We start from the raw sequence: 25612 nt of genomic DNA, 5'->3' as shown, positions 1-25612 counted from the left end.
CACCTGTTTCCCGTCATCATTGCACTCACCTGTTTCCCGTCATCATTGCACTCAGCTGTTCCCCGTCATCATTGCACTCAGCTGTTCCCCGTCATCATCGCACTCACCTGTTCCCCGTCATCATCGCACTCACCTGTTCCCCGTCATCATTGCACTCACCTGTTCCCCGTCATCATTGCACTCACCTGTTCCCCGTCATCATTGCACTCAGCTGTTCCCCGTCATCATTGCACTCACCTGTTCCCCGCATCATTGCACTCAGCTGTTCCCCGTCATCATTGCACTCACCTGTTTCCCGTCATCACCTGTTCCCCGTCATCATTGCACTCAGCTGTTTCCTGTCATCATTGCACTCACCTGTTCCCCGTCATCATTGCACTCACCTGTTTCCCGTCATCATTGCACTCAGCTGTTCCCCGTCATCATTGCACTCAGCTGTTCCCCGTCATCATTGCACTCAGCTGTTCCCCGTCATCATTGCATGTTGCACTCACCTGTTCCCCGTCATCATTGCACTCACCTGTTCCCCGTCATCATTGCACTCAGCTGTTCCCCGTCATCATTGCTCTCAGCTGTTCCCCGTCATCATTGCACTCACCTGTTCCCCGTCATCATTGCACTCAGCTGTTCCCCGTCATCATTGCACTCAGCTGTTCCCCGTCATCATTGCACTCAGCTGTTCCCCGTCATCATTGCATGTTGCACTCACCTGTTCCCCGTCATCATTGCACTCACCTGTTCCCCGTCATCATTGCACTCAGCTGTTCCCCGTCATCATTGCACTCAGCTGTTTCCCGTCATCATTGCACTCACCTGTTCCCCGTCATCATTGCACTCAGCTGTTCCCCGTCATCATTGCACTCAGCTGTTCCCCGTCATCATTGCACTCAGCTGTTCCCCGTCATCATTGCACTCACCTGTTTCCCGTCATCATTGCACTCACCTGTTTCCCGTCATCATTGCACTCACCTGTTTCCCGTCATCATTGCACTCAGCTGTTCCCCGTCATCATTGCACTCAGCTGTTCCCCGTCATCATCGCACTCACCTGTTCCCCGTCATCATTGCACTCACCTGTTCCCCGTCATCATTGCACTCACCTGTTCCCCGTCATCATTGCACTCAGCTGTTCCCCGTCATCATTGCACTCACCTGTTCCCCGCATCATTGCACTCAGCTGTTCCCCGTCATCATCGCACTCACCTGTTCCCCGTCATCATTGCACTCACCTGTTCCCCGTCATCATTGCACTCACCTGTTCCCCGTCATCATTGCACTCAGCTGTTCCCCGTCATCATCGCACTCACCTGTTCCCCGTCATCATTGCACTCACCTGTTCCCCGTCATCATTGCACTCACCTGTTCCCCGTCATCATTGCACTCACCTGTTTCCCGTCATCATTGCACTCACCTGTTCCCCGTCATCATTGCACTCAGCTGTTCCCCGTCATCATTGCACTCAGCTGTTCCCCGTCATCATTGCACTCAGCTGTTCCCCGTCATCATTGCACTCACCTGTTTCCCGTCATCATTGCACTCACCTGTTTCCCGTCATCATTGCACTCACCTGTTCCCCGTCATCATTGCACTCAGCTGTTCCCCGTCATCATTGCACTCAGCTGTTCCCCGTCATCATTGCACTCAGCTGTTCCCGTCATCATTGCACTCAGCTGTTCCCCGTCATCATTGCACTCAGCTGTTCCCCGTCATCATTGCACTCAGCTGTTCCCCGTCATCATTGCACTCAGCTGTTTCCCGTCATCATTGCACTCACCTGTTCCCCGTCATCATTGCACTCAGCTGTTCCCCGTCATCATTGCACTCAGCTGTTCCCCGTCATCATTGCACTCAGCTGTTCCCCGTCATCATTGCACTCAGCTGTTTCCCGTCATCATTGCACTCAGCTGTTCCCCGTCATCATTGCACTCAGCTGTTCCCCGTCATCATTGCTCTCAGCTGTTCCCCGTCATCATTGCACTCAGCTGTTTCCCGTCATCATTGCACTCAGCTGTTCCCCGTCATCATTGCTCTCACCTGTTCCCCGTCATCATTGCACTCACCTGTTCCCCGTCATCATTGCACTCAGCTGTTCCCCGTCATCATTGCACTCAGCTGTTCCCCGTCATCATTGCTCTCAGCTGTTCCCCGTCATCATTGCACTCAGCTGTTTCCCGTCATCATTGCACTCAGCTGTTCCCCGTCATCATTGCACTCAGCTGTTCCCCGTCATCATTGCTCTCAGCTGTTCCCCGTCATCATTGCACTCAGCTGTTCCCCGTCATCATTGCACTCAGCTGTTCCCTGTCATCATTGCTCTCTTATGTTTTGGATTGCTTCTTTGGTTTTGACCCCTGCCTGGACTGTTTATGACTACGGATTACCCTATTAAAGCTGCGATTGGATCTAACCCCTGTTTCCAGTGTGTGGATCGTGACACTACATTGATTAAAAGTGCTATATATAAATTAAGATGACAGTTTTTGAAAGTGAAAAAGAACATCATTGTGTAATGTACAGTGAAAAACCCGTAAATTTACATTCCTTGAAATTCCCTGCGTGACACTTCACATTTTATGTATTTTTGTTGAAATAACGGTGTCTTATTAGTTTTTCTTAGTTTTTTCTAATCAGTTATGTACATTAGGGTTTTATGTTATGTCTTATGTTGTTAAATTAATATTGCATTTTTTAAAAATTTCATGTGAGTTACCATGCTGGTGTTTAGTGGGAATGAGACTGGATTTATCTTCTATGTTAACATTGTCCATCTAAAGTTGTGGAAAAGCTGCTTGAGCTTTGATTCATCATGTGTCTTGACTTTTCACCACTTTTGTCAATGTATTACAACAGTACAAATCTGATAAATAGGTTGGTAAATTAACATTATATCAGTTAATGAAATACATTTCACTGTAAATACAATTTTTATTGTAAATTTAACTTAAATCTGTAATACCTAAAATGTTGCTACTGTATTTTTTTACGGTAAGTAAAGGAAAGATGTCTTTACTGGATAAACTTTTACAGAATGTATAAATGACTTGATTAAATAAAATTATTAAAATAAAATAAAATTATTCATATTTGTATATATTTTGTGTATATATGTCATTAATGTAAAACAATAAATATATGATAGACAATGCAGCGATTCATCTGAAAGGAAAAATTAGTCTGAAGTTATGTACAGGCGTATGAATATTTACATATTTAATGGCCCATATTTTATTTTATTTCTATTGTCATAATGGAAATAAATTGAATGATTTCACTAAATTAACATGATGTCTGAAATGTACATCTAATTCGTGGAAATAATGAATAATAATCCCATTAATTACAATAATTATTAAATAAATAAAAAACCACCAGTAACAGTGCAAATTTTGGGTGGCCCATCTTACCCCAAGGGTCTAATTAGATTTTTGTACTTCAAAAAAAAAAAAACTCAAACTTTTACTCCACAAATCTAAACACATTAATGGCTGCGATGTCCAGTCTGCACTGTTAGAAGAGAATGTTCTATAGAGCTTCATATAGAGATTCCCATCATTCTACAGATTTAGGTTTAATTACTTATTTTATTTAATTATTTTTAAATTGCAAATAAATGTTATGAATTAAACAGCTTGCAAACACCCGAATTAACTTATGTTATGTTGTGTAATCTGTGTATGTGCTGCACTGGAAGTGTGTGTGTGTGTGCGTGTGCGTGTGTGTGTGCGTGTGCGTGTGCGTGTGTGTGTGTGTGTGTGTGTGTGTGTGTGTGTGTGTGTGTGTGTGTGTGTGTGTGTGTGTGTGTGTGTGTGTGTGTGCAGCAGCAGCTTATGCAAGCTGACTCTTTCTACAGTCAGAGAGTATACCTGACTGCTGTAGCCTCGAGAACTCAAGAGCACGGAGCCACAATGCCTGCTGAAGGAGAACACTAAAAGCTTTCTGGATGGATTGCTAGTGGAAGTGCAGAGCCCACGTGAAGATTTTCTGCCCTATTTTCGACTCGCAATATCAGCGCGAGTATATATGATTTTGATGATATAGACCAGGAAGTAGATGTGCATAAATATATGCATTGCATGTGAGGCGTGCACGCGCGCGTACTGTAGTTGCTGGATGTGTGTGTCTCCTCCCACCCGAGCTCGAGCGCACTGAATGCGCAGGAGAGAGAGAGAGTGATGATGATGATGGCGGAGGAACATCGGCGCTGAGCGGATCTTTTTATATAATTGCGTTCCCTGACTTTATTATAAATAGAAAACATAATCGGCCTGCTCGCCGGATCCGAGCATGGGCAACGAGGCGAGCCTGGAGGCCGGGGAAGGGGCCGCTGTGCTGGGCATGACTGGTTCAGCACCGCTGGGCTCTGGACAGATCCTGAAGCCCGTCAATGGCGCAGCGGCCGGGGCTGGACTCGAACCCAGGGCGGGGATGCATCGGTAAGAACCGCGTTATTGCACAACATGTACACGCTAAAGGGCCATGCATGCTTGCGTTCGCGTTCCTCGTCGAATATGATGAAGGGTTGACAGCGAGGAGCTGAGCGGAACGAGGAGGATGATGATGATGGTGGTGCTGATGCTGATGTGAGGCTCGTTTCTAGGCTACGATCTCTGAACACGAACACAAGAACAGGGCATTAAAGACAGCGATATCACAGACCAGAGATCGACACACCTGAGCCTCGAAACCACAAGAGTCCTTTAACACACCTTCATTTATAATTACACTGTATAGACATCACTCAGCCCAAATTTAACCATAACAAATCCTTTGAATTTATTTTAAAAATGGTACAATTTCATTAGTTAGATAAAAATAATTAATTATTTAATATAAACATAAAAATTACAATAAATAATATCTAGGCTATCTATTTTCTCAAATGTAGGCTACATAAATACGCATTTATACAAACACAAAAATTCATAAATGCTCATAACTTAGCAAATTATTGAATAAAATGTACAATCCTCATTTAAACTTAGAGAGAGAGAGAGAGAGAGAGAGAGAGAGAGAGAGAGAGAGAATTGTATATGATCGTGTGAATGAGATGAGAATGGTTCTCACATGTATTTACTGTCACGAGTTTGAATATGTTCTCGGGCGCGCGCTGCATTCACAAAGAATTACAAACACAGCGTCATATTCGTTCGTTGTTGGTTGTTCGCGAAATTATCAATCAGCGAGATTCTCACGTTTGCTACAGAAGTCTGCTGGATATACTCTACCTATCTAATGACTCAAATCACGTGATTTCAGATTATTTTCTGTTAATGAAAGATTAGCAATAAATGAAATAACACTCGTGTGTATTCATGAGTTTCTCTGGGAATCCTCCTTCAGATCTCTCCGTCCGCGAGTGTTTCTTCCTCTCTGCAAATGGCTGTCGGTCGGTGGGTTATATATGTGTGTGTGTGTGTGTGTGTGTGTGTGAGGAGCTCCGACTGAAAGTGCTTTCACATGAAGAATTGATAGCACTGCAATACAGCGACTCATTCATCCGTTCTTCAGTCCAGCATGACTCATATTTACATCCGTCTATCTCGATCTCTGGCGTGAGATGCTAATAATAGCATGAGCTATTTGTGTTTTCAGGTATAGCCATAATCACTCACTCCTTCACACACACACACACACACACACACACACGCTACACAACGCATCTGTGTTTTTATTCCGTCGAAGTGTTATGCATTCGGGTTGCTCTGGGTTTTTCACCATCTGGCTTTATTAATAATGGCTCCAGAAACTCAAAGGCTGTCACACTATACAGAATTGTAATGACACATTTAGCAAATCATATTTGTAGTGTACTGTACGTATAATTGTGAAAGTTGCAGAATATGCCAATTACAGGATCAAGAACATCAGGCAAAGCTTTAACTGTGTTATAATCCATATATTTATGACACACATGCTGTCAGCACATTTTGGTTTTGCCAGGGGACGATTACACATGTGAAGTCCCATATGCCTGAGATCCGCGTTGCCGTCACATGTATTAATGCACCGGTTGAAATGTGATGAATATGATGCATTATGCTGATGATCCGAGCCACAGATGCAGTGCACACTCGAGCAGGTTTTCTGAAAGTGCTGTGTTGAAATCGCCGCCGGATCCTTATATAGGACACATTTGAAGAGACAGCCATTTTGTTGTGGTATGCATTATTGAGTGCACCCATTCAATCCCATAATGCACTGCAATACCACGTGTACAACCGCCAGAGAACACCTATAATGCAGTGTGTGCATAAATTAGTTCCTGCGCCGCACCAGATGACGCCACAGCCGAATCACATGTAGTTGTTCAATCACGGTTTATAACCCAGACAGCAACATAGTGTCGTCCCACATCCGGCCCACATCCGGTACGCGTTGATCCACACGATGTACCAGATGTGGGCCGGATCTGGGGTCTCACTTATAAACATGTGTGTAGGATCTTTACTAAAAGTGTACGTGCGCCCGAAAGCCAAAAATGGCGTACGCCAAACAATATTCAGCCGTATAAACGTGTGTGTACGCCAGAACCTGCGCAGCATTCTCTTTATAACCCCAGTCAGAGGAAGAGTGTGTGTACATGCGTCTCCTCCCCGAAATAACCATATATGAGCTTACAACGCCTCGCTTACTATATCCTCATCTGCATATCATTTGCATATGCATATTCATCCACGTGATCACATCCCATGTTTAACGGTAAAGGCCAATTTACACTTCTGCGTCGGGTGCGCGCAGTAGGTACGGCGTAGCATACGCATAGACGTGTACCCTTCGCCGTACCCTTCGCCGTACCCTTCGCCGTACCCTTCGCCGTACCCTTCGCCGTACCCTTCGCCGTACCCTGACGCGCACCTCCTCAAAAATGTAACTACACGTCGGGACAACACGGACCGCAAGATCTGTGATTGGTCGGCTTGGTAGCATTGCGTTTCCTCCTACGCGTTTCCGGCGTGTTCTTCTGCACCACCCGCCATTTAAATTTAAATTCAGAAGTTCTGTAAATTCAGAAATTTCACTAAAATTGACTGTTTTTCAACTCGATCAGCTCCAGCTCCAACATGATCCGCTCTCTTTCAGCGCCAGTGCTTGTAGTAGCCACATCAAAACAGCCACGAGGAATCTATACACAGTGGAACATTAAAACCCGCCCGCCAACTAGCGTTTTGGCGGTGTAACTGCAGAGCAACGCAGACATAAACGCAGAAGTATAAATGCTCACGACGGCGTCGCCTACGTGCGTAGCCTACGACGTACACTACGGCGTACACCCGACGCAGAAGTTTAAATCAGCGCTAAGACATTAGGAGAATATGAGCGTCGATGTGCGTCACATTACATTGCTAAAACTCCTTTAGTAGCCGATCGCCTTGTTTTATAAATACATCAAAATAGTATAAAATACATTTCAGAGAAAGTTTTTCTCAATCTTTTCCAGTGGCCAAATACTATTTTTAATTGCTTTATATCTTTAATTTAAACAGATAGGCCTTATTGTGTATTATTGATCATTATTTGTGTGAATATTTCCTCAGATCACGAGTTCAGTTATTATGCGCTGAGAACATTAAAACACAGTTTGCCACAGGACAAGTGTTCAACAGCAGCGCAGACACTAATATTTATGTTTATTAGACTATAACAAATCTTGTAACTTCTCGGTAATGATTTCACGTAATTTAAGTGCTTAACTCTATTAATGAGAATGTTATATTTCATCTAAATGTGTATATGAGATGTAAAACAGAGTTTAAATCATTCTTTTATGTATTTAAACTGTTATTGTGAACATGCGCTGTATTTATGATTATGACTCATAATGAATATTAAAGTTGTTTTCCTTCATCAGTTCCTCAGATCAACATCGGTGTCGTTAAACGTCTCCAGATCAGAGTTACTTACAGATGTCCGTACACATTCTCCCGTCACGTGTGTGTTTATAAAGCACAGCTCGTGTGTGTGTGTGTGTGTGTGTGTGTGTGTGTGTGTGTGTGTGTACGGCTCGTTCAGGGCCGGTTCTGTGCGACGCAGCGCTTATAAACGAGGCCCTGATCCGACACTACGGTGCTGTCTGGGAAGATATTTCTCAAGATAGATCATTACGTTACTGCAGATTATCAGATGAGCACTGCGAGCATAACCACACTGTCAGCATTTTTATTTTATTAATAAAAAGTAATGCAAAAGTTGGCAACGCTTCCGGGACGCTCAGTGTCCGATCTCGCTGGACCGTATCAGTGCACTATTGGAGATTTTGGACACAGCCACCGTCGATGACTTTCAAAATGATGGACAGGCATTGGCATAGATTTCTTAATCTTGTTAATTTTATGCCATTTTGTAGTAGTGCATTCACACTGAAAATTCCAAAAAGAAAAGAGTCGAGTCGCAGCTCTCCTCGTATAACTGAAGAGGAGGGACTATCGGTCTATCGGTCTGACTAAATGATGCTACATGACAAAATAACCTTATAAATCCACACACCTGATAGTGCAGTAGTGTATAGTGCATCATTTGAGACACAACAGTGTAAGTTACCTGAATAAAATACCTGAGTAAAAGGAAGAAATGGCAACCAAGAAGTCGGATATCCGCCTGTTGTTAATTGTCCAACAGTAGCCCAACTATAGACACAATCCCTGGAGAGGACGGACTCTGTAGACTGTGTGCGTTAGGAGAGGTTGAAGATTAAACTCATTTTGTTATATTCCCCACGGTATGATGATTTTAGAAATGTATTATTTGGTGAATTGTTTGTTAAAAAGCCTGAAATGTTCTGGATTAGTGATGACGACAAGATGAAATGGTTGTTTAATTTGAATGTGTTTAAATTGGCTACTTTTGCTTGTAAAGCCTGGATGAGGCGGCAGACTTGTTTATTTAAATAAGTTGATGTATAACTGGTCTTTCGTGGGTGGCTTTGGTGTCGTTCAAGCCCATTAGGGCTGGGCATACAGTAGCAAGACACAATAATAAAAACTATTAATTAATTAATTCGTTCAATAGACATGTTCATCAGAATATCATGTGGTTCTTTTAGTGCAGTTTATATTATTTATGATTTGTACACAAGCCTGCGTTTAAAAGGCTTTTTTTGCATGCTATGTGCATTGTACCGAGATACACGAGAAACGGAAACGGATATGGCTTACAGTACATGATAACAAACAATGATGCCTGCTTGTGTTATCGAGCAAAAACATTCTGCCAATTACGGTATAAATATTGTATCGGTAAATAGCGACAGATCCTCAAAGGTGCATGAAGAGAGCTAACAAGATGAGCTTCACATGTTGAGCCCATCGGATCAACGCAATTTTAATTATACATCCATTATATAACTTTTATAGCATTTATAGTTCAGTCATGAAACTCTAGAGGGCGATCAGCCGGCGCCCTTTACAATCAATCACATCATCACCGCACGGCCCAAGCTGATTGGCCTCTGCTGATCCTGCAGCCAATGAGAATACTGGCTCATCATTTAAATAGTGTGGTTCAGTGTTTCACTATCAGAGTTCCTCTGATCCCTCCACCTCCCCAGGACAGGTGGAGCTGGGGAGGTGGAGCTGGGGAGGTGGAGGGGTCAGAGGACAGATCTGGACAGGTGGAGCTGGGGAGGTGGAGCTGGGGAGGTGGAGGGGTCAGAGGACAGATCTGGACAGGTGGAGCTGGGCAGGTGGAGCTGGGGAGGTGGAGCTGGGCAGGTGGAGCTGGACAGGTGGAGCTGGACAGGTGGAGCTGGGGAGGTGGAGCTGGACAGGTGGAGCTGGGGAGGTGGAGCTGGACAGGTGGAGCTGGACAGGTGGAGCTGGGCAGGTGGAGCTGGACAGGTGGAGCTGGACAGGTGGAGCTGGGCAGGTGGAGCTGGACAGGTGGAGCTGGGCAGGTGGAGCTGGACAGGTGGAGCTGGGCAGGTGGAGCTGGGCAGGTGGAGCTGGACAGGTGGAGCTGGACAGGTGGAGCTGGGCAGGTGGAGCTGGACAGGTGGAGCTGGACAGGTGGAGCTGGGCAGGTGGAGCTGGACAGGTGGAGCTGGGCAGGTGGAGCTGGGGAGGTGGAGGGGTCAGAGGACAGATACATTTATTTTATGCTATACTACAAATAGATTTACATATTTATGTACTTATTATAAATACTCAGCAATTGTACTTTTAGTATACTAAATTTGTATACTTAAAGTCTGCTAAATTAGAAGAACAACTAATTTTGTAATTAATGTACGTTAGTTATCCAGAAATAGTGCAGAAGTTCAGCTAAAGATACACTGAGTATATTTGATTGTGCTAAAGTCGAACTATTGCAAGTATACTTTAGATACACTTTAAATATCTTGCATTTAAAGACTGATATTATACAGAGATCATACTTTCCTTACTAATAAAACAATGCGATAAAAAAATCTAAAAAATTCATAATAAAAAATCTGGTTGATCAGTTGTGTTTTAAAATAATAATCTCCAGGCACTGGGAAACTTTACTTTGAACTAATTCATTACAATATTGCATTATTGTACTTGTAAAGTCCCTCTTTAAGGACAGTAAAGCACATTTCTCCTCGCTCAGCCGGCTGTGCTTCTCGGAGTCTCCAACAGCATTATTCTGGGTCTGCCTGTTGTTTTATTACAAGTTATATTTGTTTCTGTTGTAAATGTTCGACAGTAATGCGTCAGACTCTCGCATGATAAAATGTGATTGTCACACATCTGTAGTTAAATGAAGAGTATATTCTCATGCTCATGAATCCTCTCTGTAAATAAGAGACTCATATGCGGTGTCATGAGCTTTATTAATAGCAGAAGTGTTGGCTCCCGCTGAACACAGTGATTGACAGCTTCAGGTATTCCTCGTGCTGCTGAATGATCAATGGCCATGAATCAGCAAAGCTTCACATGCCAGGAGTGAGTTAGATATAGTGTTGGATGCGGTACTGTGCCAAACATTAATAAATAGAATTTGTCATTTAAATTAGAAAAGGAAAAAAAGCAAGCTAGCATAGTGCAAGAGACAGAGCGAGCCACAGATCAATAACACACACTTTACATCAAAACTTACACAATTAGTCACTTTTTTAATAGGAGTAAAGCTTTAAAAGTAATGTTCCCAAACACTGCTGATAAGCTCAACACTCAGATGTGGTTACAGAGGAGTCAGGTTTGTGATCATTGAATATGTGTGTGTTTTGATTTATTTCTTGTGTAATTCTGCATATTACAGCACACGCTAGATCGTCGGTCTGGGCCGGGGTGTGGCGCTGGGCCGGGGTGTGGAGCTGGGCCGGGGTGTGGAGCTGGGCCGGGGTTTGGAGCTGGGCCGGGTGTGGAGCTGGGCCGGGGTTTGGAGCTGGGCCGGGGTGTGGAGCTGGGCCGGGGTGTGGAGCTGGGCCGGGGTGTGGAGCTGGGCCGGGGTGTGGAGCTGGGCCGGGGTTTGGAGCTGGGCCGGGGTTTGGAGCTGGGCCGGGGTGTGGAGCTGGGCCGGGGTGTGGAGCTGGGCCGGGGTGTGGAGCTGGGCCGGGGTGTGGAGCTGGGCCGGGGTGTGGAGCTGGGCCGGGGTGTGGAGCTGGGCCGGGGTGTGGAGCTGGGCCGGGGTGTGGAGCTGGGCCGGGGTTTGGAGCTGGGCCGGGTGTGGAGCTGGGCCGGGGTTTGGAGCTGGGCGGGGTGTGGAGCTGGGCCGGGGTTTGGAGCTGGGCCGGGGTTTGGAGCTGGGCCGGGGTGTGGAGCTGGGCCGGGGTTTGGAGCTGGGCCGGGGTGTGGAGCTGGGCCGGGGTGTGGAGCTGGGCCGGGGTGTGGAGCTGGGCCGGGGTTTGGAGCTGGGCCGGGGTTTGGCATATCCAGAACGGGGAGAGAGACACGAGTGCTATGAGGCGTTACATGCTTGAGATCGTGGTTGTATGTTATGCTTGTTTGTATTATGATGATTGCATATCATGTTTTTGAACATTAGTTATATTATTTATGTGACAATGTTTTACTGTGATGGATGGTACGGGAAAGGTTCCACCCCGTGATAATAGGTCGTCCCACTAGTGTTTGGCGGGACACTCGTGTGTTTAAACTGTTGTCTGAGTGTTTGGGGGAATGTGTGCATCTGTGTAAACTGTGCAAGCGTTTGAACATGTCTGAGCTGAGACATATTATTATTATGAGATATTGTTGTGGATGTGACACTGTTTAGTGCCAGCCTTCCTGACTTCTCCCAGGCCGCTCGACAACACACTACATCACAGTTATGGTTTACAGACACTCAGTTATGGTTTACAGACACTCAGTTATGGTTTACAGACACACAGTTATGGTTTACAGACACACAGTTATGGTTTACAGACACACAGTTATGGTTTACTGACACACAGTTATGGTTTACATACACACAGTTATGGTTTACAGACACACAGTTATGGTTTACAGACACACAGTTATGGTTTACAGACACACAGTTATGGTTTACTGACACACAGTTATGGTTTACAGACACACAGTTATGGTTTACAGACACACAGTTATGGTTTACAGACACACAGTTATGGTTTACTGACACACAGTTATGGTTTACAGACACACAGTTATGGTTTACAGACACACAGTTATGGTTTACAGACACACAGTTATGGTTTACAGACACACAGTTATGGTTTACTGACACACAGTTATGGTTTACAGACACTCAGTTATGGTTTACAGACACACAGTTATGGTTTACAGACACACAGTAATGGTTTACAGACACACAGTTATGGTTTACAGACACTCAGTTATGGTTTACAGACACACAGTTATGGTTTACTGACACACAGTTATGGTTTACAGACACACAGTTATGGTTTACTGACACACAGTTATGGTTTACAGACACACAGTTATGGTTTACAGACACACAGTTATGGTTTACAGACACTCAGTTATGGTTTACACACACAGTTATGGTTTACAGACACACAGTAATGGTTTACTGACACACAGTTATGGTTTACACACACAGTTATGGTTTACAGACACACAGTTATGGTTTACAGACACACAGTAATGGTTTACAGACACACAGTTATGGTTTACAGACACTCAGTTATGGTTTACAGACACACAGTTATGGTTTACTGACACACAGTTATGGTTTACAGACACACAGTTATGGTTTACTGACACACAGTTATGGTTTACAGACACACAGTTATGGTTTACAGACACACAGTTATGGTTTACAGACACTCAGTTATGGTTTACACACACAGTTATGGTTTACAGACACACAGTAATGGTTTACTGACACACAGTTATGGTTTACACACAGTTATGGTTTACAGACACACAGTTATGGTTTACAGACACACAGTAATGGTTTACTGACACACAGTTATGGTTTACAGACACACAGTTATGGTTTACAGACACACAGTTATGGTTTACTGACACTCAGTTATGGTTTACAGACACACAGTTATGGTTTACAGACACACAGTTATGGTTTACAGACACTCAGTTATGGTTTACACACAGTTATGGTTTACAGACACACAGTAATGGTTTACTGACACACAGTTATGGTTTACACACACAGTTATGGTTTACAGACACACAGTTATGGTTTACAGACACACAGTAATGGTTTACTGACACACAGTTATGGTTTACAGACACACAGTTATGGTTTACAGACACACAGTTATGGTTTACAGACACACAGTTATGGTTTACAGACACTCAGTTATGGTTTACAGACACACAGTTATGGTTTACAGACACTCAGTTATGGTTTACAGACACACAGTTATGGTTTACAGACACTCAGTTATGGTTTACAGACACTCAGTTATGGTTTACAGACACACAGTTATGGTTTACAGACACACAGTTATGGTTTACAGACACACAGTTATGGTTTACTGACACACAGTTATGGTTTACAGACACACAGTTATGGTTTACAGACACACAGTTATGGTTTACAGACACACAGTTATGGTTTACAGACACACAGTTATGGTTTACAGACACAGTTATGGTTTATATGGTTTACACACACAGTTATGGTTTACAGACACTCAGTTATGGTTTACAGACACACAGTTATGGTTTACAGACACACAGTTATGGTTTATATGGTTTACAGACACACAGTTATGGTTTACAGACACACAGTTATGGTTTACAGACACTCAGTTATGGTTTACAGACACACAGTAATGGTTTACAGACACACAGTTATGGTTTACAGACACACAGTAATGGTTTACAGACACACAGTTATGGTTTACAGACACTCAGTTATGGTTTACAGACACACAGTTATGGTTTACTGACACACAGTTATGGTTTACAGACACACAGTTATGGTTTACTGACACACAGTTATGGTTTACAGACACACAGTTATGGTTTACAGACACACAGTTATGGTTTACAGACACTCAGTTATGGTTTACACACACAGTTATGGTTTACAGACACACAGTAATGGTTTACTGACACACAGTTATGGTTTACACACACAGTTATGGTTTACAGACACACAGTTATGGTTTACAGACACACAGTAATGGTTTACTGACACACAGTTATGGTTTACAGACACACAGTTATGGTTTACAGACACACAGTTATGGTTTACTGACACTCAGTTATGGTTTACAGACACACAGTTATGGTTTACAGACACACAGTTATGGTTTACAGACACTCAGTTATGGTTTACACACACAGTTATGGTTTACAGACACACAGTAATGGTTTACTGACACACAGTTATGGTTTACACACACAGTTATGGTTTACAGACACACAGTTATGGTTTACAGACACACAGTAATGGTTTACTGACACACAGTTATGGTTTACAGACACACAGTTATGGTTTACAGACACACAGTTATGGTTTACAGACACTCAGTTATGGTTTACAGACACACAGTTATGGTTTACAGACACAGTTATGGTTTATATGGTTTACACACACAGTTATGGTTTACAGACACTCAGTTATGGTTTACAGACACACAGTTATGGTTTACAGACACACAGTTATGGTTTATATGGTTTACAGACACACAGTTATGGTTTACAGACACACAGTTATGGTTTACAGACACAGTTATGGTTTACTGACACACAGTTATGGTTTACAGACACACAGTAATGGTTTACTGACACACAGTTATGGTTTACTGACACACAGTTATGGTTTACAGACACACAGTTATGGTTTACAGACACACAGTTATGGTTTACAGACACATAGTTATGGTTTTATAACTGTGGGGGATTTAATTTGTGCCATTGTGTGATGTCTTGTAGGGGGATTCTATTTGGATTGCAGTTTTTGTTATGTTTTATTGTTAGTTGCAGATGGATTATATGTCATATTTATTTTTAATATGTGTGTGTGTGTATGTGTGTGTTGGGGGAGGGGGTGCTGGTATTGTATATAATGATCTTTTGGTATGTAATGTGAATGGTACTCTCCTGCCCAGGGGCAAAAGATGAAATTAAGCTTTGTAGATAATTCTGGGGCAGTTTTATTTTACTGTCCATTGTCCCTGTCAAATAAAGAATAAAATAAAATAAATAAATACACACGCTCACATTCCAGAACCACAACACCAGTCCTGCTCAAACGGCCTGAAGAACTTCTTACCTGATAAAATCAGACCTGGGTCCGAACGACTTATTATTTTACCGATTATTACTGACCGATTATTTTCCAACCCGACTGGACCCAAATGTAAATGGCAGTGACATCAAATAAGAAAGTGTACATTTAAAATAATCTTGCTGCCTTATTTGTAAAATTCATTTTCCAATCCTTCTGTGTATTAGGTTACATTAGTTATGTGTTGCCAGATAATGTGTACGTTCTAGGGTTTAACGATGTCCCGATCCCACACACATCACGACACTGAACTCGATAAGATATTATAGCGATACTTCAAGACATGCGGTGAAAGGTTGTCAAAACATGAACTGCTGATTAAAATGTTCAATTTGGTTTTACAGTGTGTGTGTAAATGAACAGGCTTGGACTTAATGCTGGAAACCCAAAGCAATAGAGACACCAGAATAACAATATTATATATTGTATACATATATATAATATATATGTTATATGTTGTATATATCAGATATTTGACATTATCAAGACCCACAAATATTCCTCCATTGCATTATTATACATTATATTCAACATTGTAGCAGTTTAATGTAGTTCTGACACTGAAACTTAAAAAAAAAATTCACACAGCAGTTTTTATTTTGGCTGAACTCTACACAATACATATTGATATATTATGACACGATGTTCTGAATCAAAAATGTGGGAGAATGATTTGGATTTTCAAATTATTACTTTTTGGAGGAGAAATATACGGTTATTTTTATTTAACTGGTTAGTTTGGCATCTGCTGCATTTAGACATGTAATCAATATCTGGCAAACGGTACATTATTCCAAGTAGCAATTCCACTCATGAGCTTTACATGCTTTACACAAGATTTATTGTGCATCTCAAATGACATGGAAACTTATATTGATGCTAATATTAATAAGCAAGTGCCTGCTCTCCTTCTCCTGAATGGCTTGGGTATTAGCGTTTGCAGTTTACATGCCATAACTGATCAAGTGGGAAGACTGGGATTTGCCTTCACAAGAAACCGAAGAGGAATACGGCCAATCTTTTCATCCCCGATCTCGCCGATCCCTTGTTTTCCCACTCCTCCCTCAGTGCGTGTGTTAGTGTTCTCTTCACCGTAACCGCTGCGTCAGCGCTGAACATGATGAAGCTGGCCCGCTGTCTGCACTCAAGTAATGGAGCAAAAGGACAGACTGCCAATTGGTAATAGAAAAAATGAAGAGGCTTGAAGAGAATGCAACACACCCATCTACTCCACCTGACTGTGCTTTATTACTATCAGTCTATCAGTCAAGTTAATTTGTATTCTGAAACCTCTTTTACAAATAATAAATATCTTGACATATCAGTCTGTAATCTCACCTACCAGCATCAGTTGTGTCACTTTACCTTCACTCACTAATCCTCTCCCGTGGCCTCATGGGATAGTAAAGTGTCCATCAGATGCACACTTCAGGATCTCACCGGGAGTATAGTAGGTCATCCAGGTACTTTTTGCCTAGTCTTTTATGAGTACTGTGAAATCAGTCACTCTACAGACTTTCATACCTACCCATACTAATTCTCTCAAAACATTGCATGACTGTGCTTGGGAACAATAACAAAAGCAACTGTTGTACTGGGTGGGTAATTTCCATTTTCAGCATGCTTTAATCTTGACCAATGTCAGGTGATTTCTTATGTACATTTACATCCTTTATTGAAACATATTCCCAACAATAGGGAACCCCGAAGCCATGGTCAAACTAAAGCTTAGTTTTAAAGAGAAGTGAAAAGAATGCAAACATGAACATTCATTAGAAACTCAATTAACACATTGATTTCAATGAGTAATCACAGGTTTTTCTCATTTAGGAGCCAAAATCTGTTCTAATGGAGTACGTGTGATCACAGAAACTCAATTTTAAAAAAAGGAAAAGGAGTGATACATTACATTAATGTGATTAGTGTGTACATTAATGAAAGGTAACAAGCTAACACCTGAAGTACAGAAGATGAGAACTTATTGTTTGGATGATATGCAATGTTTCATGCATTATATGATTTTACCCAGTCTAGAACGTTTTTGTGTTCATTCATTGCTCAATTGGCTGGCCTTCCCACGTAGTGAACAATAAGAAGTGTCAACGTCACAGCATTGGTCTCAGTCCTGTATCCGCCTCATAATAATTAAGGTTTGTTCAGATTGTTCTGAAGGACTGATCTGTTGAGACCAGCACAACCATCAAGAAAGTGCTGAAACACACACACACAACTAAACCAAAACCACACACAAAGCACTTTAATATTTTACTTTTCTGCTTCTCTAGAGTCTCTACCATAACCTCCTGAAACTTGGTATTGTGGTACTGTGAATATTGTTGGTACCTGTATGATCAATTGCTTGTGTATGTGCATTGGTTCAATGTAAGTGTAATGTAAATGAACAACTGAGCTGAGCTTTTTAATGCCTTGCTCCGCACTTGAAGTGATATCAGGCTACCTAAATGGCTGATATATTAAGAGCAGGCTTGTTAAAAAGGTGCATAAGATTTATCAAATGTTCTCCATCTCTTTTTGCTTCATTTAGGCTGGCCGGAGGAGGAGGCCCACCATCAAGCCCAAACCTAAGCTATGGAACTGCTGGCGATCGGGGGCCAGGTGGTGACTTTGGCATGCAAGCAAGTGGAAACCCTTACAAAAAGGCAGTGCATGATGGACCTAGACATCCCCAGACCACTCCTACACATCAGTCTCAATTTCAAGCTTCATCAGGGGGCATGGGACCCAACCAAAGCCCTGGACAACACGCCTCCAGACGCAACCTCCAGGTGGACTTCAGCAGCGGAGGGCGAAGAGGCCGCTCACCGTCAGTCTCTCCCGACAGAGCTAGTGCGCCAACTTCGCCATACTCCGTACCCCAGATAGCACCAATGCCCAGCAGTAAGCTCTGTCCAGTCTGCAATACTACCGAGTTGACAAATGTTGATGGCTCGCCAAACTTCAACAAGTGTACCCAGTGCCACACTACAGCGTGCAACCAGTGCGGCTTCAACCCCAACCCACACCTTATAGGGGTAAGACTTCTGAATAAATGGGATTCCTGCTACATGATTGGTTTTATTCTTATTGATTACGCCTTAGTTTTTGCATGTGTGTCTTCTGTGGCATTCTCCTTTATTTTGTTTTTCATTGAAATCAATGCTGGACTGGTCATATTTTAGTTCATTTTGGTTAATTGACCTATCGGTAAGCTCCCCGCCCCCTTAGTTACTGTTGCTATCTTGGAGAAACAAACAGAGTTGCTAACTGTCTTACAATGACAGCTGTCAGTGTGAAAATCTTGTCACAAGATGTTGTTTTTGATACATTTTGGTCACAGAAGGACCACCTCTTGTCAAGGAGCATTCTAGTGGGACTTAAATGTGCCATGAAGGGATAACCACCAGGTGTTTTTGACCTAAACTGTACATGACGCAAGAACCGTTAGCTATTTAGGGTTTGTGCGTTAGCATGGACTCACTAACTTTAATTGTAACTTAAGGAGATGACAACCAGAAAATTTACGTTTTTGTCTTCTTGGGATTGAATCCCTAGGGAACCAGGTTAATGCGCTCACATCATTGATATTATAAATAAACCGGGCTTCAGTTGTATTGTGCAGATAATTGGTCCGTTTGCGGAAATCTTTTCACACTTTTGAAACGCGCTGGCGAACGCGCCCACAGTACGGTGATTCAATACATGAATACCCATCCTCTCAGTATACCTGGAATCAGTGACACAAGAACCCCAGGCACATCGTTTTACAATTTTTGTAGCAAAAACACCATCAGACCGATGAGAGCTTCGGATCTTCCAATGTTTCTCTATGGCGCTGAAACCTAAAACCCCCCGTGGAACTGATACTCAACTACCATTGGCTCATCTGTGTTCGAGGGGAGGGGCTTTCCGATAGGTCAATTGTCGTTCAGTAATGCAGGTGGAACCAAATGTTGTATTCTCAAGGTGTAGTGGAAGAATACATTGTCAGTAATACGTGAAAGCATACGTTTACAAGGGTGTATTTTTGTATTTATATTTGTAGCTGTCTGTGCTTTTGTGAGGGAAGATATATTTTGAGTTTTGAGTATAAATCAGATATAATAGCAATATCAGATGAAACGGAAGTCTTTTTTTGCCTAATGTGACGTATATCCGAGTGAAACAGTTACTGGAACAAATGTAGGGCGGTTTTGATTTTGTCCGTGGGGAATTGATTGGATGGTTGTGGTTGGCTCATGTGAGTAACAGGTTGCCCTGACCTTATCATCAGAAGAGAAGCGACCAATAGGTGGCGCTGTGACCACACTGATATGGTGTGGTCAGAGTAAGGTGACAATAACACAAGCAGAGTTTGGTATCAATATGCCAAAGCATTGCAGAGATACAGCCTCAGAGTCGTTTTGGCATCATGCCATCAAATTTGTTGATGCGGTATACAAAAACGGTTTCGTCTATCGAAACAAAATCCATAAATTTTTGCCAGCATCGTCTGAAGATGATCTGACTCGAATTTGGATGAAAACGAACAAACGGTCTAAGAGGAGTTCGTACAGGACTTTCTAGCCCTTACAGTTCAAAAGTTATTAGCATAAACGTGATTGCAAATTTGGACAGTTGGTGGTGCTAGAGCGATTGAGTTAAAGACTCAAAATTCACTGTGGTTAATGTGCAGACTGCCCTCTATGTGTGTACCAAATTTCATAACTTTCTTGCAAACGGTTCTATGGGCTTCCAGAGCGGTAGGATAGTAATAAGAACACTAACGATTACCATAGCTGCTTGGCCCCTTAATAAACACGGCAATATTACATAAAAAAAAAAAAAAAAACAAGGACTGTCCATTTTTATTTCATTGTGACTTTAATGTGTCCTTGGTCAATTAAAATAATTTGGGGGGAAAAAGTGATTCCAAATTCTGATTGGAGTATATGTATCTTTCTCTAAGTAATGCACTATGTGCTTCTTCAACAGGTCAATGAGTGGCTCTGTTTAAACTGCCAGATGCAGCGGGCTTTGGGAATAAACATGACTACACCACGGTCCAAGAGTCAGCAGCAGATTCATTCTCCCTCTCATCAACCTAAGGCTGACCCCATACCCAAGACCCAACCCCCAGCTCAGCCCACACCGCAGTTACAATCCCAAACGCAGACACAGACAAAAATCCAGCCTCAGACTCAAGCGTTCTCTGGGATTCAGAGACAGGTTGGTCCCACTGGACCTAACCAGACTGGACTTCACAGTGGGCCACAAGCTGGTCTCCAGACACAAAAAGAGCAACCACATTCAGGTTTCCAGTCAGGGTCCAAGGATACCCAAAGGCAGGTACTGGGACCAAAAATTCCAGAAACAGTGTCCCAAAATGTGCGGATTCCTCATCCAGGGGCAGTGCCTTTACCTGGCTTAGCAAAGGCACAATCGCAGTCCGATCTGGGGCGTGGCTCTCCAGTGCGGCTTGGAGGTCAACCCGATAAGACCCGGAGTGCCGGAAGCTCCCCAGCCCATCACCCACCCTCCCACGAGCCACCTCAAGACGGTCTAACTAAGCTGTTTGGTTTTGGGGCGTCTCTCCTAAACCAGGCAAGCACCCTTATTTCTGTTGACCCTCTTCCTGGATCCTCACAGCAGCCCTCACCTGCCCGTAACACGACTGCCCAGGGGACAAGGGTGATCTTTAGCGATGCTACCATTGGAGCTAGTGCTAAATCTACAGCAGGGCCACCTGGCACCGTCAAAACAGGCCCGGAAGGAGTCATGTTCCCTAAAGGTCCAGGAGCCCCCCTCCAGAAACAGCCTGTGCAGCAGCAGTCACCAGTGCACCAACAAAAAGGGCCGAAACAACAGCAGTTGCCGTCACACCATCAAACAATACCACAGCAGTCACCGCTAAAGCAGCCTCCAACTCAGCCAGTTATAAAGAAGCCAGACGTCACCTGCCCACTATGCAAGACTGCGTTCAATGTCGGAACAACAGAGCCACCAAACTACAGGTCGTGCACCCAGTGTCAAACAGAGGTGTGCAATCTTTGTGGTTTCAATCCCACACCACATCTGGTGGAGGTAAGGAGCTACACTCATCTTGTAATGTAATGGACTGAAACTATTTCTTCTTTTCTTCACATTTCTCTCTTTCCCAGTCTTTAATTCTTCTTTGTTCATATTGAGTGCCCGCGGAATCCCTCTCAGAGAGAAAGCCGTTTTAAGTTTCTACTGTGTGGTGGGAATTGCGATGTGTGTAGAGTAACTGTGTTCACAGGGAGAGGAGTGTTAGACATGAGTGTTGTATCTTCTGCATGGCCATTGTTCATTCAAACCCATTGTTCAGTCAAGTACATTCCAAAGCGCTGCAGGTTAGCAGGGACTGATAATGCATGTGTCATATTCTAGTGTTATGATGCAAGAGAGCCCAGCTATAAACAGTTTGTGTCTGTCCATACGAGCAGTGAAATGACATTGGGTGTCAGTCCTAACAGTGTGTGTGTGTGTGTGTGTGTGTGTGTGTGTGTGTGTGTGTGTGTGTGTGTGTGTGTGTGTGTGTGTATTAGCTGATTTAGGCATCTGGGTGACATGGTCAACCACTCAGGGGTGGCATAGGGCAACCACACACACACACACACACACACACACACACACACACATATGCTCCACTGACTCAATAGCTGTGGCCGCGCTATTCGTTTGGCAGGTTGAAATGTAAATGTCTGACAGATGAGATGGCACAAGGTAAACATGTCTTTGATGCAAACATGAGTAATAGTCTAAGATTGTCACTGAATGAACAGTTTTCTACTCACTGATACCAAGAGGCTGCTCTTGGTACTTCCTTAAAACGTTTACTAAATGTTTTTGAGTATTTTGTGATTGTAAAAGACTGACTTGCCATTGAATAAAAAAATATATTATATAAAGTGTCCTTGTCCTATATAGAGTATATAATAGATTTTTATTTAATATGAAAAACCTTCAATATCAGATTGATTGACCCAGCTCTGTCAAAAACAACCCAGCAAATAACCCAGGGTTAATGTATAAAACCCAACAAGCTGGGTTGTTTTAGCAATGATTGTTTTTAACCCAGCATTTTTTTAGTGTACTAATTTGTTAATCAAGTTAACAGTTAATAATAAGAATGTTAATATTGTGTTTCTCATTTGTATCTGTGTAGTTATTCATTAATGACAGAACAGTATTCTAAAGTGTTACCCAGAATAATATATTTTCTGCCTCATTTTGGGATAAGAAGCAACATGGGATCACAGAAGGTTATTTCAAACACTCGACTGATGTTATAAAGTGAGTTTGGAGCAAAAAACATGGTATAATCTCATAAATTATCATGTTTTTATGCTATGCTAAGCAAACATTCTAGCTAGCCCTTATGAGCCTGTTACCAGCAGTGATTATGGGTTATGACTTATTTGGAAAAGTAAAGATCATTGGAATGTTTCTTTTTTTCTTTTTTAAGGGCATTTGATACAAAGTCAAAGATGGTAAAGTGAAAAGTCTTATCAAATAAATGAGGGATTAAAACAGTGTGAATGGAAAGGCATCAGTAAATATAATAAAGGAAAAATTATAATTAGAGCCATATCCTGAATATATATCTGGAACTGAATGGGGCATTTTCACCACAAAACAATTGACCAGGATGTAAAACTTAGGGTACGTTTACACGACAACAAATTACTTAAAACGGAGAAGTTTTTCCTTTGAGTTTTTCGTGCACAGGCGACAACATTGTCAAAACGATCCCCATTCACATTAGCCTGGGAAAACCCAGGCCACTCTCAGTTGTAACTGAGTTAGGGTTTGGCAAAGCTCCATAGACAATTCATTTCCACAGGGGCGTCACCAACGGACGTCGCTCAAATGGCTCTGGGCGCAATTGGATAGAACCAATCAGAGCGACGGAGAAACATCTGAGACTCTCCGCAATTCTCTGTTTGTGTTTTTCAGGAAGATGTAGCAATGGCTTCTGACGACTTTTGCCGTTTTTGTAAATGACAATTTTAAATCGCTTGAAACAGACGCGATAGCGGCATCCATCTATGTAATGTACAAATTCTGCGTCACCGTCGCTGCTCTGTCGTCATCGTGTAAAGCCCGCCCCAACGTTTCTGATTGGTGCCGCGATTTCGACGGATTGGAAATGGGTTTCAATGGGCTCTTTGCCAGACCCACTTGCAGAGCAAATCTAAATTTGCCGGAAGTGGTCTGGGTTTTCCCAGGCTACATTCACATGGATCCACGAAAACAAATAAAAACTATGTATTCTGCTGTCAGGTGATTAGATGGCGATGGAACTCTAAAGACTAAACATGTAAAACGCATGTGCATGACGTCATCGTCTTCAGAGATTTGTATTTTTGTTGTTTACACAGAGACCGTTTTCAAAAACTTGCACTTTGAAACCCGTTTTCAAAACTTTTTTTTGCGTTTTTAGTGGAAAGCGGTGTCGTATAAGCAACCCGTTAGTTCCTGGAGGGCCACAGCCCAGCAGAGTTTAGCTTCAACCCTAGTTAAACACACCTGATCCAGCTCATCAAGTCCTTTGTGGTTATTTGAAAACTACAGGTATGTGTGTTGGAGCAGGTTAGGCCCTTCAAGAAATGAGTTTGACACCCCTGAGTGAATGGATGTTTTGAAGTTTTGAAGATGTGAATAAACATCAGATGGCATTTTAGAGTCTTCAGAGTCTTAGAGTTATCATCTTCACATTTGAAATAAAACATGATCAGGCCTGTGGTTTTAGCAGCGTTGCATTTCTATAAGGCTAATTTCATATTTTATTCTATAAGGGAGGGGGCTGCAAGCTAATCGGTTAAACATTACCTCATAATGTTTAATCAAAATAATGCGTCTTTTTGTTTAAATGGCAGTCTTCTCTCTGGTGGTGTATGCCAGACTTCTCAATAATTTTGTTCTCTTAAACCCTGCCCTTTCACAATCGACTGCAAGCTTGCATTCATTTTTGAGTGCAATACGCACATCTCAAAATCCAATCAACAGCCTATAGATGCAACCGGTCCCACTCTACCTGTTTTTCTTTTTTGATAATCCATTACACTTGGATGTATGTCACAATACGGATGTAAAGTTATGTTGCTACCTCATGTTTAATCACGACTTTAATGCAATTAACTGGCAACAGTTTACTCATTTATGTATTCGTTAATATGTTGTTTGCAACATTGTTCTGTTTTTTTTTTGTTTGTTTTTTTACAAAACTTTTTTACATTTGTTACTTTGTGTACCTTTTTCAAAATAAAGATGATCCTGTGATTCTAAGTATTGAACTTGAACTTCCCTGTTGTTTTGCAGAAGAAAGAATGGCTCTGTCTGAACTGTCAGACTCAGAGACTGATGTCTGGTGGACTTGACCCTCTTCCAGTTCTACCTTCATCTCCCAGCCGTCAACCGGCGGGTTCCCCTCGGCATCAGCAACTTCCCAGCAAGCAGCCGCAAGGGCTTCAGGCAATGTCATCAAAGCAGAAACCTCCAGTTTCTCAACAGAGTGGTTTCTCTTCCCCGCTAGCTAGACCAGCAATTGATATAAAAACATCTGCACCGCCTACTACAGCTACAAAGCCTGTGTCTACAACTGCTGCATTTACTTGTGAAGAAGTGAGGAAGGTAATTGCGCCCAAACTAATTAAGGGGCCTGACCTTGACGATATGGACAATAAACCAACTCTGAAGAGAGGAACAACAGAGTCGCTTCAGACACCTACAAAAGAGGAAAAGAGAGAATTACAGAGTATTACTAAATACTATGAGGTAAGCCATTGGCTCATAGTAATATCTCTATCATTTAGCAAATTTTCTAAATCATTAATCGCAAATATATTTAACCTTACAATTACTTTTTAAAAAAGGCCAAAGTGAACTTGTATATATTTTCATTGCTTGTTGCATAGTATTGTCAGATTTTCCATAAACCATGCTCTTAACAGAATATTTTCAGATTTATA

The 25612-nt window shown here is 42.5% G+C and overlaps 1 protein-coding gene across 1 annotated transcript in view; it reads left to right on the top strand.

The window, feature by feature from the left end:
- Positions 1 to 3773: 3773 nt before the first annotated feature.
- The window catches only part of bsna (bassoon presynaptic cytomatrix protein a), a 42939-nt gene continuing 21100 nt past the window's right edge, over positions 3774 to 25612 (top strand). The window contains exons 1-4 of the mRNA XM_079638833.1: positions 3774 to 4432; positions 18187 to 18673; positions 20613 to 21701; positions 24963 to 25418. Coding sequence (XP_079494959.1) covers positions 4284 to 4432; positions 18187 to 18673; positions 20613 to 21701; positions 24963 to 25418 — 2181 coding nt within the window. The 5' untranslated portion in view covers positions 3774 to 4283. The remainder of the gene's footprint in view (positions 4433 to 18186; positions 18674 to 20612; positions 21702 to 24962; positions 25419 to 25612) is intronic.

Source organism: Phoxinus phoxinus (assembly GCF_949152265.1).
Source record: "Phoxinus phoxinus genome assembly, chromosome: 15".
Lineage (NCBI taxonomy): Eukaryota > Metazoa > Chordata > Actinopteri > Cypriniformes > Leuciscidae > Phoxinus > Phoxinus phoxinus.
This window is presented reverse-complemented; position numbering and strand designations above follow the sequence as displayed.